We start from the raw sequence: 20,463 nt of genomic DNA on the forward strand, positions 1-20,463 counted from the left end.
CCACCTAAACATTAGGAGGAAACTTGGGACAGTAAGATCTCTTCCACAGTGGACTATACTCCCTTAGAGTTTGGTGGAGTCCTCTTCTTTGGAGGTCTTTAAACAGAGGTGGATGGTGCTTGGAATGTGTATTCCTGCATGGCAGAAGTGGGTTGAACTGGATGGCCCTTGTGGTCTATTCAAACTCTATGATTCGATAATGCTAGGGGATTCCGGTTCCTTACCCACAGAGGCCACGTTCTCATAATTCTCCATCATTATATAATTATACATAAGCCTCTGCTTCTTTGTCAACAGTTGCCATTCGTCGTCGGTGAAATATACAGCCACATCCGCAAAGGTCACCTGCAACAGAAAATAGCCCTCATCCACAGAGTGGCTAAGCAAAAGGCGAGGAAAGCACATGGTGCATCCAAATATTTATTTCATCACTTCAGAATTCAGTCCAGGAAATAAACTTTAAATGCTGTCCTCAAGAAAAAAGCTACTGCCTTTGAAATCCAGTTTGTCTTGAATCCTTTCAATATAATATACAATATAATTTAGGCCATGGCTGGGATACTGAGGATGGATTAGGATACTGACTATCCCAACAGTTACAGTACACAAAAGAATTATGGTGCATTTAGCCATTTCTTGCCAAATTTTAGAACCAAATGTCATTATTAAAAAACATTTCTGGGAAGCAATCTGGACTTGAGGTCCACTGGGCCCACCCCATATTTAGATCCAGAGATGTTCTCCCACATCCCCCAACTTTTCACAGATTGGAAAAGCAAGACACATGTGGACAAGCAATCCAGAAGGCGGTGGAGATGGCCAAAGTTATTTATGAGGACGATCACACAAGCTAGGAAGGGCACAGCAGTTTGCTGTTGCTTCAGCTTCCTGGGAAGGGCAATACCCTGCTTCCTTCCTTCCTCTCCTCTCCCCACTTTTGAGTTGATGGGGTGCAGACTCCACTGCACTCAGGAACTGAAGTGAGCTAAGAAGGGGGGAAATGGGAGGATAAGAGAGCAACCGGGACATTTTGAAAAGCCCCTGAAAAAGTGGGGTGACAGAGGATTAACCAGGACTGTCTCTGCTAAATTGGAAGAGTATGTTCTCCTCCTGCTTTCAAGAGCTGGCCCAGCAGAGACACAGATGAAACTAATAGTCAAGAACCTCAACTCACCAAAGAGTTCTTGTACCTCTGCATCTTCTTTCTCTTGGGGCTGAACTCCCTCCGCTTGGCCTCTGTGTTGACCATTAGGCGGGAAGGGGTCCTGGTGGTCTTGCACTTGGGTCACTTCCAGCACAAGATATCCCAAAGCTGTGTCCAAGGGGGCCAAGATGAAGTTCCTGCAAAAAGAGACCAGAGATTCAAAAAAGGACGCAAATTGGATCTCCTATAAAGAATTAATCCAAATAGACAGAACTGGTTATAGAGTAAAGACACGAGAAGATCCTAATGATCCGGGTTATGATCTTTCATGGTTCTTTGACAGACAATTAAGAAAGCTCTTCCTAATGGATAAAAAACAATATATTATTGGCAAATCAGACACTGATCTAGAACAGGAAATAATGTTGACTAAAGAGAACAGCATCCTGTTTGTGAGATACGCAAGTGACATATGCCTCCTTTGGGCCAATACAGAGATGGGTATCCCCTTCCTCCCTCCAAACAAAGCCCCCTGGACCTAGCATAGATTCACTGCAGATCCCCTACACAAGAGATACTCCATGACTTATTAGTGTGGTGGGGGATTAGGGGATGGGGAATTGGAGAGGGCCCTGGTTATGTCCCTGTAGCTAGATGTGAAATGAGTGCATCATAAATACATAAATAAAACATCTGCTGAAACCTCCAGAGTTCTCCAGTGCTTTTCCCCATCATCAGCCCCTTTTCCAAGAAGGCTGCATCCACACTGCAGAAATAAGACACTTTGACACCGCTTTAAACACTCAGTGCTATGGAATCCTGGGATTTTACCTTTAGAACTGGATTATTTCTGCAGTGCAGATACAGCCTGAGTTGGTTGTAAAAGGGCAGAAGCACCAAATAACGGTTTTCCTTTTAAAAAAAAAGCAATCTGCTTATCTGTCTAATTATTTTTGTTGTTCTTGTTTGTTTCTATGTTTATTTGGTCCTATGAAATAGTCTGGTCGGTCAGCTTCCTTCTTGCCTGAAAATATCTTAATAAGGAAACTGGGGAGACTTTTAAAACCTCCCAAAGGAGCTACTTTTGGCCTTTTTGGGGGGACAAGCCTCCTCTTAGAAGCCAAAGACCGATGTTTGTGAATAATAACAAGGCTTCTATTAAAACCATCCTTTCCATTTCTGATCGCTTTTAAAATCCATGTTCTCCAGAAGGAGCAGAGCTGTGTAATAAGAAAACCCTCTCAGAAAAGAGACACAAAGAGACACACTTCCTTCCTTTTGGCCCCAGGAGCCTGGCCTCCTTCTGACTCTGGAGCCTCAGGAGAGAAAGAGAAGCCTCTGTTCAACTGAGACTCAGAGAAGGTTCCGGAACATTATTCCCCACAGTCACAAGCAGCACAAAATGGCCCCTAGAACACAAAATTTGATTCCATCCAATCAGGGCCAGGGATGATGGGAGCGACGGGGACTCCAGACAATTAGGGCCAAGGATGTTGGGAAGGACTGGGATTCCAGCCAATTAGGGCTAAGGATGGTGGGAGGGACAGGGACTCCAGCCAATCAGAGCCAAGGATGTTGGGAGGGACTGGGATTCCAGACAATTAGGGCCAAGGATGGTGGGAGGGACAGGGGCTCCAGCCAATCAGAGCCAAGGATGTTGGGAGGGACTGGGATTCCAGCCAATTAGGGCCAAGGATGGTGGGAGGGAGGGAATTCCAGCCAATGGCAGCCCCCAGAGTGTCCTCTGAGCCAATCATGTGTAAAATACATATCATAAAAACATCACAAAGTATAAATTTCCAATTACAGTAATCACAGGGCAGTTATGCTGTTATGACCGAAAATAAACTTATACACAGTTATGATTATATATACATGCTGACGTTGACCAGAACATGGGGGGTGTATACATGCACAGGTGCATCAATGTGCATTCATATGTGCCCACATATTTCTCCATGCATTTCCTTATGTTTACATTGTACACAAGTAGAAGAGTATATATAAATGTGTGTGTTTATTCTAGCCAGCTGCAACAAATCCCAACCCCCCTCTACCTAACCCATACCATGACCCACAAACCCCAGCCAAATTTACAAGCCAAAGCCATTATCTTTACTATTAGTAATTAAAACCTAATCTTAACAAAATATAACTTTAAAACATAAACAGACATATGGACAGACAAACTGTAAAAGCAAAATCACAAGGGCCTTTTCTGAATGGGAAATATAATTTTTGCATTCCTTACTGACAAAAATAATGCTAGTTCACTACTGGGATTTGTGTGGCTTCTCTCCTGTCTGGACGCTCTGATGTCTCACTAATAATGATAATGATAATAATAATAATAATAATAATAATAATAATGTTTATTTATAACCCACTTTTCCAAAAATAGATCAAAGCGGGGTACAGCAAAGGAAAAAAGTGTAGCACAATATGCAATATAAAAACATACCGTATAAAAACATCATAAAAATAACCCAATACTTTAAAACACTATAAAATCTACAACAAACGTTAAAACCAAAGAAGACAAACTAGCAAGTTAGAACCATTGCATATCAGGGGAGAACAGCATGTAATCAGGGCACATGGGCGAAGGCTTGTCGGAAGAGAAAGGTCTTTCATTCCTTCCTAAAAAGATCAAGGGAGGTGATGGAGCTTGACTTCATAGAAAAACATTTCCCACAATGCTGGCATTTGTATGGCTTCTCTCCTGTGTGGACTCTATGATGTTTAACTAGGTTTGATTTCAATGAAACACATTTCCCGCAATGCTCACATTTGTATGGCTTCTCTCCCGTGTGGACTCTCTGATGCCTAACTAGCACTGACTTTGATACTATTATATGTACTTATATATTCTTCTATATATTATACTTATACAGTGTGCCCTTCTTAAACATGGATTTTTTATACACAGCCAGAAAAAGTTCCACAACAGTATAAATACAAAATATCAAACCTTGATTTTCCAATTTTTATTACGGACTCCATTTTGCTCTCTCATTATAGTCAATGGGACTTGAGCATCCCCGTATTTTGTTATACAATGGGGATCTTGGAACCAAACCCCGGCCTACAACAAGGGTCCACTCTGTGTGTGTGTCTGTGTGTGTGTGTATATATATTATCATCATATATAATCCACATATCTATATCTATATCTATATTTCACGTTAAAACCCTATCAATAGTGGCTTTTTTTCCAGCAAGCCTGGAGTTTTGGGCGCATGCGCAAAAGCCTCCTACAGCGCCATCTGCTGTCCAGCAAAAAGTTTGCGTGGGAAGGTCCTGTGGCGAATAGAGCCTCAAGCTGACCAATGAAAAGGCAGCTAGAGCTCAGCCAATCAGGTGCTGGCTGAGAAGAGGGGAACACCAACCGGTGGCTGTCAGTTGGAGAAGAGTCCAGTTGGGACTTTGGACTCTGAGGGGAAGGTTCTAGCCAAGGCAGTGTCAGGGCTTGGGTTGTTAGCAGTCCTCCTGAGGGACTGGAAACGGGGTTTCCCTTGAGTCCAAAGGGAAGGACTTGGGTTGCAAACAGACTCTAGGAAAGAGAGGGATGGGTTGTGTATCTTAACTGTGACAATAGCCTATGGGGCTTGGGCCCTAGAAGGGAATTTGGTGGCACTAATTATTTATTCATATTGAACAAGCTTTGAAACGAGTTATATTTATTCCATCCTGTATTACAATAAGCCATTGTTTTTATTTTAAACCTCACTTGGCTCGTGTTGAGGTTAAAAACACCAACGCTACCTATAGCTTAAAATATTTGGTGTGCCTCACACATATTTTGGTGGCAGTGGTGGAGTAACAAAAGTCCCAAGCACCGGCCACAATAGAAAGGTTGCCCTCACAGGCCCAAACTCCTGAGGTGAGTTTTGGGGCCTTAGGCTGGGAGTATAGGTAGTGTGCTTTGCTTTACTCTGCCCAGAGACAATGACCAGAGGGTGGAATCGCTGGACAGATGTGGAGGTCCAGTACCTCTATCACTGTCTGGAGAGGAATGTGGACCTGGACCTCATAATCTACTCAAAGATTGCCAGAAAGATGAGGAGAAGGGGTTTGAGAGGTCACAGATGCAGGTGGCCTCCAAGGTGAAGGTGAGCAGGACGGCCTTCTATTGTGCCATGCGCGAGCATGGCAACAGCTGCACACCATGACACAAACCTCCGGTTTTTTATGAGACATGGCATCTCTGGATGCTGGCTGGGGGTCCTATACTGGACCTCAATGCTGCTGCAGGTGAGTCTTGCTTGTTGACATTTCCTGTACTGGGGTGCTATGATTGGTTGTCTTGAGGCACCTGAGCTCATTTCTGCACTTGTGTCTCCTGTTCCTCTTTCCTCCACACAGAACACCTGGGGAGGCGACACAGGGCGGCCATGCGGAGTCCACCTCGCCCGGAGGAGGAAGACAATGGGGGTACACCCCATCACCCTGAAGGTTGGCTTATGAAAATATATATGTATATAGGTATATCTTCTCTTCTTGGCTTTACTTCACAAACGAAGATTCAGGAAGGACTCATCCGTGCTTTCTACAAGCGCGTTGATGACGTTGAATGTATCCTTCAAGCCTGTGCAATGGATTTTTCTGGTGCAGCACAGCGTGCACAGAACTGGCCTCACCCTTTAAACCAGAGGTTTGACTGCTCATGCCTTGACAAGCATGGACGGTGGCAGCGAGATCCTCGGGTCGTAGGTTTGATTAGAGTTTCCTTCATTTAGATGGTTGACCTTACAGGTTTAGATGAGCACCATCTGCCTGGGTTTGGGATTAGAGTTTTCCTTCTCCTAGGATGGTTGCCATAACGCTAGAGATAGCTATATAGACAATTAATAATATATATACATATATGATACACACACACACATATATATTTTTACACACACAGGTAAAATTATATATACATACACATATGTATATAACTACGTGTGTGTGAAGATGCACATGTTCAGACAGATATCTATGGTTATGTATGCAAAGACATGTTCTATGCAAGATTTATGTTTAGAGACTTGAAACGGTTATGAGTTGCCTTCAGGCACTGGAGCTCATTTCTGCAGCCAGTAGGTGTTCAAATTAAGGTATAAGTCTGAGTGCATTTAGATAGACATACATCCGCATATATACATATATGGACACATCCATCTGTTGTTGTCCATTGTTCTGGTCCATTGTTCCAGGTGATGCTGGAGAAGAGGCCCTGCCTCCAGCAGAAGCAGAGGCTGCAGGCGATGAGGAGAGGGACTCTTTGCCCAATGCATCGCTCACCTGGAGGGCCAGCACCAGGAAGGCCAGTCCCCCCACCTTCACAAAGGCCCCATTCCCACTCCCTCATTTGCCCTGGACAGAACTGGGCAGATCCAGGTGCCCCCATATCGAATCTCCCTGGAAACAAGTTCCTACTACCCTTGACCTCAATCGGGGCAATCTACCCCCTGAACTTGATCTGATCATGACCGGGGCTGAGTTCATATTTGCCGGCAGCAGGGAAGAAAGGGTCAATAGTCCGCTTTCAGAAAAGCCGCGCTAAGGGGGATTTGCCCTGGATCTCTTGTGCAAGCCCCTGATGGAGTTGTGTTAAAATCGGCGCGAGTGTGAACTTCCAACTTTTAAACCGGTTTGGGAAGCAGGGTAAAATGTACTCTGAATGGCCCCTACATTTAAGGGTGAAGGATGCAAGAAACAACAAGCAAAGTCTAAACACTTCCTTTGACCATTGCAGCGTTGGAGCGTGTCGCCACCCTCAAACTGTCAATCGCTCACCTGCAGCAAAGCCAGGAGTAGCACAGAATGTGGCTATACAACTCAGTGTGTGGCGCTCCCCACAACAACGATGTGGGTCTTCCTTTTTTTACTTTCAAAAATGTTTATTACACTGACATATTCCCATGATAGTATTTAAATTACCAAATATTGACCAAATAGTAACTATTAATTTAACAGAATAGTATCACCCGTTTCTTCAAATGTTTTAAGACAACTCTGTTCCATTTCTAAATATTCTTTTGGTTTCCCTCTTAGTAAGGCAGATACTAGATCCATATTTCTAGCTTCATGTATCTTAATAATAATAATAATAATAATAATAATAATAATAATAATAATGTTTTATTTCTAGACCGCTATTCCGCAATGATCATAGCGGTGTACAGTAAAAATTGCAATACAATACAAAAAATTGCAAGGCCTCTCTCCCCCTCAAGATGGTGGTCGGGGGGAGGGCTCTTAGTCTTGCCAGGCCAGGCCTCGTCTCTCCCCCTCAACATGGTGGTTGGGGGGAGGGCTCTTAGTCTTGCCAGGCCAGGCCTCGTCTCTCCCCCTCAAGATGGTGGTCGGGGGGAGGGCTCTTAGTCTTGCCAGGCCAGGCCTCGTCTCTCCCCCTCAACATGGTGGTCGGGGGGAGGGCTCTTAGTCTTGCCAGGCCAGGCCTCGTCTCTCCCCCTCAAGATGGTGGTCGGGAGGAGGGCTCTTAGTCTTGCCAGGCCAGGCCTCGTCTCTCCCCCTCAAGATGGTGGTCGGGGGGAGGGCTCTTAGTCTTGCCAGGCCAGGCCTCGTCTCTCCCCCTCAAGATGGTGGTTGGGGGGAGGGCTCTTAGTCTTGCCAGGCCAGGCCTCGTCTCTCCCCCTCAAGATGGTGGTCGGGGGGAGGGCTCTTAGTCTTGCCAGGCCAGGCCTCGTCTCTCCCCCTCAAGATGGTGGTCGGGAGGAGGGCTCTTAGTCTTGCCAGGCCAGGCCTCGTCTCTCCCCCTCAAGATGGTGGTCGGGAGGAGGGCTCTTAGTCTTGCCAGGCCAGGCCTCGTCTCTCCCCCTCAACATGGTGGTTGGGGGGAGGGCTCTTAGTCTTGCCAGGCCAGGCCTCGTCTCTCCCCCTCAAGATGGTGGTCGGGAGGAGGGCTCTTAGTCTTGCCAGGCCAGGCCTCGTCTCTCCCCCTCAAGATGGTGGTCGGGGGGAGGGCTCTTAGTCTTGCCAGGCCAGGCCTCGTCTCTCCCCCTCAACATGGTGGTTGGGGGTAGGGCTCTTAGTCTTGCCAGGCCAGGCCTCGTCTCTCCCCCTCAAGATGGTGGTTGGGGGGAGGGCTCTTAGTCTTGCCAGGCCAGGCCTCGTCTCTCCCCCTCAAGATGGTGGTCGGGGGGAGGGCTCTTAGTCTTGCCAGGCCAGGCCTCGTCTCTCCCCCTCAACATGGTGGTCGGGGGGAGGGCTCTTAGTCTTGCCAGGCCAGGCCTCGTCTCTCCCCCTCAAGATGGTGGTCGGGGGGAGGGCTCTTAGTCTTGCCAGGCCAGGCCTCGTCTCTCCCCCTCAACATGGTGGTCGGGGGGAGGGCTCTTAGTCTTGCCAGGCCAGGCCTCGTCTCTCCCCCTCAACATGGTGGTTGGGGGGAGGGCTCTTAGTCTTGCCAGGCCAGGCCTCGTCTCTCCCCCTCAAGATGGTGGTCGGGGGGAGGGCTCTTAGTCTTGCCAGGCCAGGCCTCGTCTCTCCCCCTCAACATGGTGGTTGGGGGGAGGGCTCTTAGTCTTGCCAGGCCAGGCCTCGTCTCTCCCCCTCAAGATGGTGGTCGGGAGGAGGGCTCTTAGTCTTGCCAGGCCAGGCCTCGTCTCTCCCCCTCAAGATGGTGGTCGGGGGGAGGGCTCTTAGTCTTGCCAGGCCAGGCCTCGTCTCTCCCCCTCAACATGGTGGTCGGGGGGAGGGCTCTTAGTCTTGCCAGGCCAGGCCTCGTCTCTCCCCCTCAAGATGGTGGTCGGGAGGAGGGCTCTTAGTCTTGCCAGGCCAGGCCTCGTCTCTCCCCCTCAAGATGGTGGTCGGGAGGAGGGCTCTTAGTCTTGCCAGGCCAGGCCTCGTCTCTCCCCCTCAAGATGGTGGTCGGGGGGAGGGCTCTTAGTCTTGCCAGGCCAGGCCTCGTCTCTCCCCCTCAACATGGTGGTTGGGGGGAGGGCTCTTAGTCTTGCCAGGCCAGGCCTCGTCTCTCCCCCTCAACATGGTGGTCGGGAGGAGGGCTCTTAGTCTTGCCAGGCCAGGCCTCGTCTCTCCCCCTCAACATGGTGGTCGGGGGGAGGGCTCTTAGTCTTGCCAGGCCAGGCCTCGTCTCTCCCCCTCAACATGGTGGTTGGGGGGAGGGCTCTTAGTCTTGCCAGGCCAGGCCTCGTCTCTCCCCCTCAAGATGGTGGTCGGGGGGAGGGCTCTTAGTCTTGCCAGGCCAGGCCTCGTCTCTCCCCCTCAAGATGGTGGTCGGGAGGAGGGCTCTTAGTCTTGCCAGGCCAGGCCTCGTCTCTCCCCCTCAAGATGGTGGTCGGGAGGAGGGCTCTTAGTCTTGCCAGGCCAGGCCTCGTCTCTCCCCCTCAACATGGTGGTTGGGGGGAGGGCTCTTAGTCTTGCCAGGCCAGGCCTCGTCTCTCCCCCTCAAGATGGTGGTCGGGAGGAGGGCTCTTAGTCTTGCCAGGCCAGGCCTCGTCTCTCCCCCTCAACATGGTGGTCGGGGGGAGGGCTCTTAGTCTTGCCAGGCCAGGCCTCGTCTCTCCCCCTCAACATGGTGGTCGGGGGGAGGGCTCTTAGTCTTGCCAGGCCAGGCCTCGTCTCTCCCCCTCAAGATGGTGGTCGGGGGGAGGGCTCTTAGTCTTGCCAGGCCAGGCCTCGTCTCTCCCCCTCAACATGGTGGTCGGGGGGAGGGCTCTTAGTCTTGCCAGGCCAGGCCTCGTCTCTCCCCCTCAACATGGTGGTCGGGGGGAGGGCTCTTAGTCTTGCCAGGCCAGGCCTCGTCTCTCCCCCTCAACATGGTGGTCGGGGGGAGGGCTCTTAGTCTTGCCAGGCCAGGCCTCGTCTCTCCCCCTCAAGATGGTGGTCGGGGGGAGGGCTCTTAGTCTTGCCAGGCCAGGCCTCGTCTCTCCCCCTCAACATGGTGGTTGGGGGGAGGGCTCTTAGTCTTGCCAGGCCAGGCCTCGTCTCTCCCCCTCAAGATGGTGGTCGGGAGGAGGGCTCTTAGTCTTGCCAGGCCAGGCCTCGTCTCTCCCCCTCAAGATGGTGGTCGGGGGGAGGGCTCTTAGTCTTGCCAGGCCAGGCCTCGTCTCTCCCCCTCAACATGGTGGTTGGGGGGAGGGCTCTTAGTCTTGCCAGGCCAGGCCTCGTCTCTCCCCCTCAAGATGGTGGTTGGGGGGAGGGCTCTTAGTCTTGCCAGGCCAGGCCTCGTCTCTCCCCCTCAAGATGGTGGTCGGGAGGAGGGCTCTTAGTCTTGCCAGGCCAGGCCTCGTCTCTCCCCCTCAAGATGGTGGTCGGGGGGAGGGCTCTTAGTCTTGCCAGGCCAGGCCTCGTCTCTCCCCCTCAAGATGCTGGTCGGGGGGAGGGCTCTTAGTCTTGCCAGGCCAGGCCTCGTCTCTCCCCCTCAAGATGCTGGTCGGGGGGAGGGCTCTTAGTCTTGCCAGGCCAGGCCTCGTCTCTCCCCCTCAAGATGGTGGTCGGGAGGAGGGCTCTTAATCAACCAATCTTCTATAGAAGGATTAATTGCAGATTTCCAAACTTGAGCAAATAAGATCTTTGCACATGAGACCATATATAAAACAATTCTATTGTATTTTACTGACTTGATGTTGTGTGTCATGTTTAGTAAAAATAAATTTGGTTCAAAGGGAATATTTATATCCAGAATGTTTTGGATGGTTCCATGAATCCTTTGCCAGAATCCTTTAGCTTTAATGCATGTCCACCAATATGAAAGAAGCTTCCCTCGGGTTCCCCGCATTTCCAGCACTTAGTATTACCAGTTTTGTATATCTAGTGGGTTTTTTGGGATGTTAGATACCACCTGTATAACATTTTGATATCATTTCCTTTATAGTTTTGGCACAGAGTGAATTTATTTGTTCCTTTCCATGATTTTTCCCATTCCTCTATAGTTATAGATTTATTTATATTATGTGCCCATCTTACCATGCTGTCTTTAATAATTTCATCTTCTAGATCTCTTTCTTTTAATAACTTATAATATTTGATATGTGTTTACCTTTTTTGTCAATCATAATTTTATCTATTTCATTGTTATCCATCGTTAACCCAGGAGCTTTATTGTCTGCCTTAAAACGATTGTTTAATTGGTTGTATAAAAACCAATCCTTCATGTTTCCTTTTTCATTAAGTTCTTCCATAGATTTCATGTTGTATTTTCCTTCTGGTGTTTTATTTATTAAATCTCCATATCTTAGCCATGGAGTATCTTTGTCCTTTGTTCTATTGTAATAGGCCTCTTGCAGTTACACCCAAAACTGATGTCTCATTTTATACCATACTTTAAGCAATGATCTTCTTATAACATGATGGTTAAAAGTATTATCTTTTGATTTTGTATACCACATATATGCATGTATACCAAGATTCATGTTAGCTTTTTCTATATTCAATAAAGTCTTGTTTTCTAATTTGAATCATTCTTCTAGTCATTTGAGACAAGCTGCATAATAATACAGCTTAAAGTTTGGTAAGTTACATCCCCCCTTGAAGCAAAGATCATTTACTAAGGCAACCATAACAGTTTCGACTCCGTATCCCATCCTGAGGCCAGTTTGAAATGGGTCCAGATAATCTGTCTCATCCAAGACCACTTGGACATGAAGAGCAACTATCCTCAAAATTGTGTTGGTTAGAAATTGAAGACGGGAGACCGGTCTGTAATTGTTCATGTCCAAGGGATCTAGGGAGGGCTTTTCCATAAATGGCTGTAACACTGCTTCTTTTAAGCATGATGGAAAATAGCCCTAACTAAGAGATGTATCTATGATATATTTCAGGTGATATAAAAAGGGCAAGGGTCGGGAGGGCAAGTTCTCCTCTTCACACTTACAAGGAGCTTGTCCACTTCCTCAGTACTCAGATTCAAACTGATACAGTATGATCTTACTCATGGACACCTCACTTATAGCCTCTGCAATAATGCTGACGTCCAATTTGGCTCTTATCTGCGAGACATTATCTGTGAAATAGTCATTTAAAGCATCATAGTTAGTTATGGAAGGCTCTAGTAATGGGTTCCGGGGGGAAGGTGCCTGAAACAGGTCCCAAATCCTCCCCCCCGACTTCAGCAGTCCCTTTATGCTTCTCTTCCCTTGGCACTTTCATTCCTTTCAGATGCCCCAAAGACCCCTTCTCAGCATGCACAGGGATCGTAAGGCCTTTGCTGCTGCTGCTGCTGCTTATTCCACTGGCGGCCTTTGGAAGAAGGGAAGGACTACGGCCTTTTTTCCTTCCTTCCGGAATGGAGCCCAAGCTGCGGAGCTGGACTCAGGAGGGAAAGGCTGGGAAGGCTCTGCTTTGTACATATAGCTCTGTCTCTCTGAGTATATATGTGTGTTTGCCTCTGTTTTTATGGCTGGGAAAGGAGCTAAGGGCTGAGGAGAGAAGAAAGGGTACATTTTGTGCAAATGCAGAATTTCTGTACATCAATGAGTCCAGTGTGTTGAAACAACAAAAACTTTATTTCAAACACATAATCAGAAATTCAGTGTTTAAGTCAGAGCTGCCCTCCCCAAACCAAACATTAAAACCCCAAAACCTAAAACATCACCCTCTTCCAAACCTAGCCCCCCTCCAATTCCCACAGTCTATGTCCCACAGATAACAAAGCCCCCTTTGCATTCCCACAAACTAGCCCTTTCTGTTAATACCTGTCCCCAACTTTCTTCAGCCAACATCGAACAAATTCCAAATGCTATCATTTCCATAACTATTCTAACCAGCTGCAGCCAATCCCACCCCTCTGTTTAACTAACCTATTCCACCACCATGATCCCCACTCAGATTTATAAACGAAAGCAATAAGTTATAATAAAGGCAAATAAAACCTCAAAATAACAAAATATAATTGAAAAACATAAACAGGCATATGGACACACAAACCTAACACAGGAAATCACAAGGGCTTTTTCTTATCACCACAAGATTTAAAATATATTCTTTGTTTTGCTTATTGATAAATATAATGTTAGTTCATTTCTGGAATTTGTGTGGCTTCTCTCCTGTGTGGACTCTCTGATGTGTCACTAGGTTTGACTTGGAAGAAAAACATTTCCCACAATCCTGGCATTTGTTTGGGTTCTCTCCTGTGTGGACTCTCTGATGTGCCAATAGGTATGACTGTGAAAAAAAACATTTCCCACAATGCTGGCATTTGTTTGGGTTTTCTCCTGTGTGGACTCTTTGATGTACCAATAGGTATGACTTTGAAGAAAAACATTTCCCACAATGCTGGCATTTGTATGGCTTCTCTCCTGTGTGGACTCTCTGATGTGCCAATAGGTATGACTGTGAAAAAAAACATTTCCCACAATGCTGGCATTTGTTTGGGTTTTCTCCTGTGTGGACTCTTTGATGTACCAATAGGTATGACTTTGAAAAAAAACATTTCCCACAATGCTGGCATTTGTATGGCTTCTCTCCTGTGTGGAGTCTCTTATGTGCCAATAGGTGTGACTTCTGAGAAAAACCTTTCCCACAACGTTGGCATTTGTATGGCTTCTCTCCTGTGTGGACTCTCTGATGTCTCACTAGGTCTGACTTGGAAGAAAAACCTTTCCCACAATGCTGGCATTTGTATGGCTTCTCTCCTGTGTGGACTCTCTGATGTCTCACTAGGTCTGACTTTGAAGAAAAACATTTCCCACAATGCTGGCATTTGTATGGCTTCTCTCCTGTGTGGACTCTCTCGTGACTGACAAATTCTTCTGTAAAGGAGGACAATGACAGACAAGACTGAATCTCAGTGTTAAGAGAGGAAAGTGTTGCCCCAAGATTTAGCCCCACGTTCATCCCTCCCTATTTGAGATTAAATTAATAATGTTGGTGTGAGTGAACTGAACATGACCCTGTTCTGGATGCCCCAAATCCATATAATGACTGTATCCTTACTCAGAGCTACCAAAGAAGAAATTGAAGGGGAACTGTCATGAGGAAATCAGTAGAAGCAGATAGTCAGGCATTTGAAAAATATTCCAATAAATATATGTAAAAATACTTTGATTGAAAAGTGGCATCATTTCCTGTGAGACTGCCATAGAGTGTTGAGTCAGAGCACATGGCATGATGCAAGCTAACTGCAGAGGATGCGTCATGCTGTGTGGCACCAAGAGATGACTCACAACCAATACAGTATACAGATCACATGTGGATTGATGTGGGTTGGAGTTGTGTGTACAAGAGATTGTGAAATTGATGAAAGTCAGAGAGGAGAGCTGGTACATATTTGTTTTCTATTGCAACTCAAGCTAAAGAACCTCCAAGGACTTGGAGGAAATCAACTGTGTCTGTGAGTTATTTTTAAGTGTGGAAAGTGGTTAGTGCATTGCCAATACCTATATCTGGAGATTTGCTACTGTACTCTGCTATGTTATTATTGAACTCTGTGTGGGCAGGAAGGAAAGCCAGAATCAATTGGACAATATTAACGGACAGCAAAGAAAGAGGAGGATTAGGGATGCCAAATTTGAAATTATATTTTTATGCATGTTGCTTGGAATGGATAACAAAATGGGTGGAATTAAAGGATGAGCAATTATTAGATTTAGAGGGATTTAATCTAAGATACGGGTGGCACGCCTACATGTGGTGGAATAAAGTTGAACTAAACAAGGAATTCAAAGAGCATATTGTAAGGAAAGCATTATATAAAGTATGGACAAAATACAAGGAAAAATATTATACAAAGTTACCAGAGTGGGCTTCTCCTCATGAAGCAGTATTAAAGAAGGGCAGAATTGAGGGAAGAGATTGGCTAAAATATAAAGATTATGTAAAGATAATAGAGGGAAAAATTACAATGAAATCTAGGGAAGAAATGCTAAAAGAGGGAATTAAAATAGATTGGTATTTATATTACCAATTAACGGAAAAATATAAAGCAGACAGAAAAAATGTTGGTATAACGTTAAAGAAGACAGAATTGGATATCATATGGATGGATAAGGATAAGAAAAAAATAACAAATTTCTATAATCTAATTTTGAGGCTTGAATTGGAACAAGAACAAATTAAGCATTGTATGATTGTATGGGCAGAGAACATAGGGAAGAACATACAGTACGAGGCGTGGAAAAGAGCTTGGGGACAGGATTTAAAATTTACATTGTGTATGGATCTAAAAGAAAATTTCTACAAAATGATGTACAGATGGTATATGACACCGAATAGATTAGCGAAAATATATAAAAAAGATAGAGGAAAATGTTGGAAATGTGAACGAATTACGGGAAGCTTTTTTCACATGTGGTGGAGTTGTCCTCTGATTAAAAAATTCTGGAGAGAAGTACACAAGAAAATTGAAATAATTATACAATTGGAATTCCCTCTGGTCCCGGAGCTCTGTCTTTTAAACATAGTAGAAAACAAGGATTTAAGACCAAAATTGAAACATTATTATATTTAAACACCGCTGCCAGAATAACAATTGCCAAAGTCTGGAGAAATAAGGAAGTACCTAAAGTGGACCATTGGTTAGGAAAGTGTCTAGAAATCATAGAAATGGATACCATAACTTTGAAATTAAAAGATGAAACGCGAGAAGAAGATAATTTAATTTGGCTGAAAATAAGAGAATTGTTTCAAAAGGGAAAGGTTAAATAAGGTAATAAGGAGTGAAGGGAAATTATGTTAGATAGGTGATACCATTGCTGTGTAGAATTATTGATACAGAGTCAATTATTGTATAAACTTAGGATTTAAGCAAAATAGAATGAAAGACGATGAGATAAGGAAGTAAGGATGATAGATCTTTGAGAAATAGAGATTTTATAGCTAATAAATAAGGAGTAAGTGAAATAGAAAGTGAGGGGGTGGGGTGGGGGAGGGGAGGGTTAAGAAATATTGGAATAAGAATTTGGAAATGTTTTGGTACTGCCCTTTTTATGTTGTAAATAATTCAATAAAGATTAATATATAAAAAAAATAGGTGATATGATAGCCCTGGTTAAATATCTGAAGGGATGTCATATTGAGGAGGGAGCAAGCTTGTTTTCTGCTGCTCCAGAGAACAGGACATGGAAAAATGGATGCAAGCTCCAAGAGAAGAGATTCCACCTTAACATTAGGAGGAACTTCCTGACAGTAAAGGCTTTTCGACAGTGGAACACACCCCTTTCTTGGAGTAGAATCTCCTTTCTTTGAGGTTTTAAACAGAGGCTGGATGGCTATCTGTCGGGGATGCTTCGATTGAGAGTTCCTGCATGGCAGAATGGGGTTGGACTGGATGGCCCTTGCGGTCTCTTCCAACTCTACATTTCTACGATTCTATGATTCTCTACAGTATTGTCATGGCTTTTAAAGCAGAATCATCATGGTGTAATTATTTAGGCATCAGACCAAAGGAACCATTTCATAGGACCTGTTGAAATCCACATTTCCATTGGAGCACTCTGCAAACACAGCCAGTGACCTCAGGAGGCCAAGAGGTCTGTCCCTTTCTCTTTATAAAGACACAAGAGGAGGTTCTCTTTCTGCGGGGATATGAGATGCAGTGAAGAAGCCGTACAGCTGGAGCAAAAGCGGGAGAAGAAAAGACTTGGCCTGGCTGGGAAAAGCTCCTTGTCTTGTATGACTCCTTTTCATCTGTCCTAGACCAGTACTAGGCCCTTTTGGATCCTGGATGTTGCCGAACTGCAGAGGACAAGTAATCCAAACTCTCCAGATCAAGCCACGATATCAAGATATTGGTGGAAAAGACTACCAAAGCCATTCCCTGCTCTGTCCTGGCACATGCCTTAGGAAACCTCTTCTATGGAAATTTGGTTGTTCCTATTCCTAGAGGAAATGGGAACCTCTGGAATTCTCCTCTTTTTCCCAACTGGGAAACAAAGCGTGTTTGGGAATCTCCTCCAAAGGAAAAGAGGTGTTGTTGTTGTTGTTGCTGTTGTTGTTTGCCTTCAATATAATGCCAACTTATAACAACCCTCAGGTGAACCTATCACAGGGTTTTCTTGATAAGATTTGCTCAGAGCGGGTTTGCTCTTGTCTTCCTCTGAGGCTGAGAGACTGTGACTTCTTGCCCAAGGCCACCCAGTGGGTTCCTATGGCTGAGTGAGGATTTGAACCCAGGTCCCCCAGAGTCCATTACACCATGCTGGCTCATCACTCTTTCCTATAAAACACAGTGGGCCCTTGTTATGCGCTGGGGTTTGATTTGAACATCCCCTGTGGATAACAAAATCCATGTATGATGAAGTCCCATTAAATACAATGGCGTAGCAAAATGGTGTCCCTTATGAAAAATGGAAAATCAAGCTTTGATATTTGAAATTTATACTTTTCTGAACCTTTTCAAACCGTGGATGTTTGAATCCGTGCATAAAAAAGCCGTGCATAAGAAGGGCCGACAGTGTTGGAGCATTGCACATCCATGTGCCGTTCTGGGCCAGAGGGTGCCACCGGTTTCTGTCCTGGGCCCTGGGGCTTTTGGCATCTGTATCAAGGACTTGGAGGAAGGGAGAGAGGGGCTGCTAATCAAACTGGCAGAAGACATAAGATTAGGAGGAGCAGCTAATACCCCAGAGGACAGGATCCATATCCATATCACAATGGCCGCTGGGGCTTGTAGTCGCCAGTAGGAACCCACTGCGACTGCAACTGATTGGTTGCGAGTCTGGGAAGGGGCGGGGCATCCTGCAACTACAGGCCCCAGAGGCCTTTGCGGCCAGAAGTCCCGCCCCTTTCTCCAGCCAGAAGCCTCTCTAATTCCAAGGGCCAGGGATGAGGATAGAAGAAGACCGGGGTTAGTGGGCTGGAGGACAAGGGTGGCTACTCTCCATTTATAATTTGTGGGTTAATTCCACCCCAATTTAAGGCAGTTACAAGGCTGAGTTCCTTATCTCAAAGTCCTTTTTAAGAGCCTCTAGCTGCCTCCTTTGCCTTTTTAATGGCAGACAGGCTTCCTCCATGATTTTCCGTCCCACACAAAAATGAAAGTAAAATATCTGAGTCTCCTCTTGAGATAATAATGTTGTTGTTTTTTACCTTCTTGTGTTCTTTGTATTTTCTTGTTACGGATCCACCTCAGAGAACCAACATTTCTTTCTTTGAGAGCTTTCTTTTAAACTGCAATTATCCATTTCCAAGCGATCAGACACTTAGGCAGTTCCTATTCGGCCATTGCTCACGATTATAATTTGATCATATTGCCTTGATTATTATTAAATCATTGTAATAATAATAATAATAATAATTTTATTTATTTATATCCCACTTCTAAAAACAGATTGAAGCAGTTAACAGTAAAATATTGGTAAATAACAACTTGTCGTTGTTGTGTCGCAAACCCTCCCAATTTCTCCCATCCACAATAAAATACAATTACATTCTTAAACAATTATTAAAGCAATTATTAATAATAATAGGGGTGAGGCAGTTAGATCAGTTGTTGAAGTATTTATTAAATCAATAGGAGATTGCTGGGATGTTAATCTGGAAAGGTCTGCCAGAATAAATATGTCTTGATGGCCTTTTTAAAGCTTTAAAAACTGGTAATATATCGGATCTCTTCCGGGAGGCTATTCCATAACTTGGGAGCGGCAGAAGAAAAGGTCCTCTGGGTAACTGCAGAGAGCCTAGTGTTTAATAGTAAGTTTTTACTAGAGGTTCTCAATGTGTGAGGGAGATTATATGGGAGAAGGCGATCCCGCAAGTAAGCTGAAAGGCTGTAAAGGTTATAACCAAGACCTTGTACTGTCCCCAGAAATTACTAGGCAGCCAGGGAAGAGACTTTAGTATAGGTGTGATATAGTCAGCTCTAGATTTTCCCATGACCACTCTGGCTGCCATATTTTGAATTAGGTGAAATTTCCAGACTTACTGCAAGGGTAACCCTATGTAGAGCGCATTACAGAAGTCAAGATGTGAGCTTACCAGCAAGTGCACCATAGTTTTTTAGGTCTTCAGATTCCAGGAAAGTGCACAGCTGGCATATCAACCGAAGCTGATAACAGGCACTCTTGGCCGTCGCATCTATCTGAGCTGACATCTGGAGCAAAGGAACCAGGAGCACCCCAAACTGCAAACAGAGTCCTTTAGGGGAACTGTGACCCCATCCAGGACCTGTTGACAAACCTCCATACCTGGGTTAGGGGCTGCAACAACAAGTACTTCTGTCTTATCTGGATTCACTTTCAATTTGTTTTTCCTCATCTTGCCCATTACTGCCTCAAAACCTTCATTCAGAGGGGAAATGCCTTCCTTAGTTGACGCTTAGGTCTGGGGCATGGAGAGATATTGGATGTCGTAAGTGTACTGATAACACCCCGTCCCTTACCTCCGGATGATCTCTCCAGGTGGTTTCATGTAGATGTTAAATAGCATTCGGGACAGGATAGCACCCTGAGGGATGCCAAATTTAAGCTCCCTTTTGCAGGATGTCCTCAAGTATCACCATCTGGAATCTGCTTGAGGGATAGGACCAGAACTACTGCATTGCAGTGCCCCCGATCCCCAATTCCCTCAGCCGTCGATGGTATCTAAAGCCACTGAGAGGTCCAAAAGCATCAAAAAGGTCACACTTCCTCTGTCGATGCTCAAGCAAAGATCATCTACTAAGGCGACCATAGCACTTTGGACTCCGTATCCCTTCCTGAAGCCAATTTGAAATGGATCCAGATAAACTGTTTCATCCAAGACCGCTTGGAGTTGAAGAGCCACTGCCCTCTCAATCATCTTGCTAAGAAATGGAAGATGGGAGACTGGTCTGTAATTGTTCATGTCCAAGGGATCTAGGGAGGACTTTCTCAGAAGTGGCTGTACCAGCACTTCTTTTAAGCAAGATGGAAAATAGCCCTAAGAGATGCATCTATGATATATCTCAGATAATCTTCAAAGCATCTCCTTCTTGGATGACCAGCCATGAAGGGCAAGGGTAGAGAGGGCAAGTTGTCTTCTTCACACTTCCAAGGAGCTTGTCCACATCCTCAGTACTCACAGACTCAAATTGATCGAGTATGTTCTTATTCACGGAGTCACTGGAAACCTCACCTAGAGCAGCTGCAATTATACTGGTATCCAAGTCGGCTCTTATCTGAGAGGTTTTATCTGAGAAATGGTAATTAAAAGTGTCAAAATGAGCAGCAGAAGGCTATAATAATGGTTTATGGGGGGCAGAGACCCGAGTCAGGTCCCAGATGCCCCCCCCCCACTTCAGCAGTCCCTTTATGCTTCTCTTCCCTTGGCAATTTCCCTCCATCCATCCTTCCTTCCTTCTATTCCTTTAATCTATATCCCTTCGAGGGAGTCCAAGGCCCTTTCAGCATGTTCCCATGATGGGAAAGCAAGCTTTCTGGGCCTGAGGGTCTCTCTGC

The 20,463-nt window shown here is 45.5% G+C and overlaps 1 protein-coding gene across 1 annotated transcript in view; it reads right to left on the reverse strand.

The window, feature by feature from the left end:
* LOC149285006 (uncharacterized) overlaps window positions 1-20,463 on the reverse strand; it is a 386,586-nt gene that overhangs the window by 24,072 nt on the left and 342,051 nt on the right. The window contains exon 3 of the mRNA XM_089495924.1: window positions 13,624-13,860. Within this exon, the coding sequence (XP_089352050.1) occupies window positions 13,624-13,860 (237 nt within the window). The remainder of the gene's footprint in view (window positions 1-13,623; window positions 13,861-20,463) is intronic.

This window comes from Sceloporus occidentalis, unplaced genomic scaffold (genome assembly GCF_023333645.1).
Source record: "Sceloporus occidentalis isolate IW3139 unplaced genomic scaffold, rSceOcc1.0.p SCAF_86, whole genome shotgun sequence".
Taxonomy (NCBI): domain Eukaryota; kingdom Metazoa; phylum Chordata; class Lepidosauria; order Squamata; family Phrynosomatidae; genus Sceloporus; species Sceloporus occidentalis.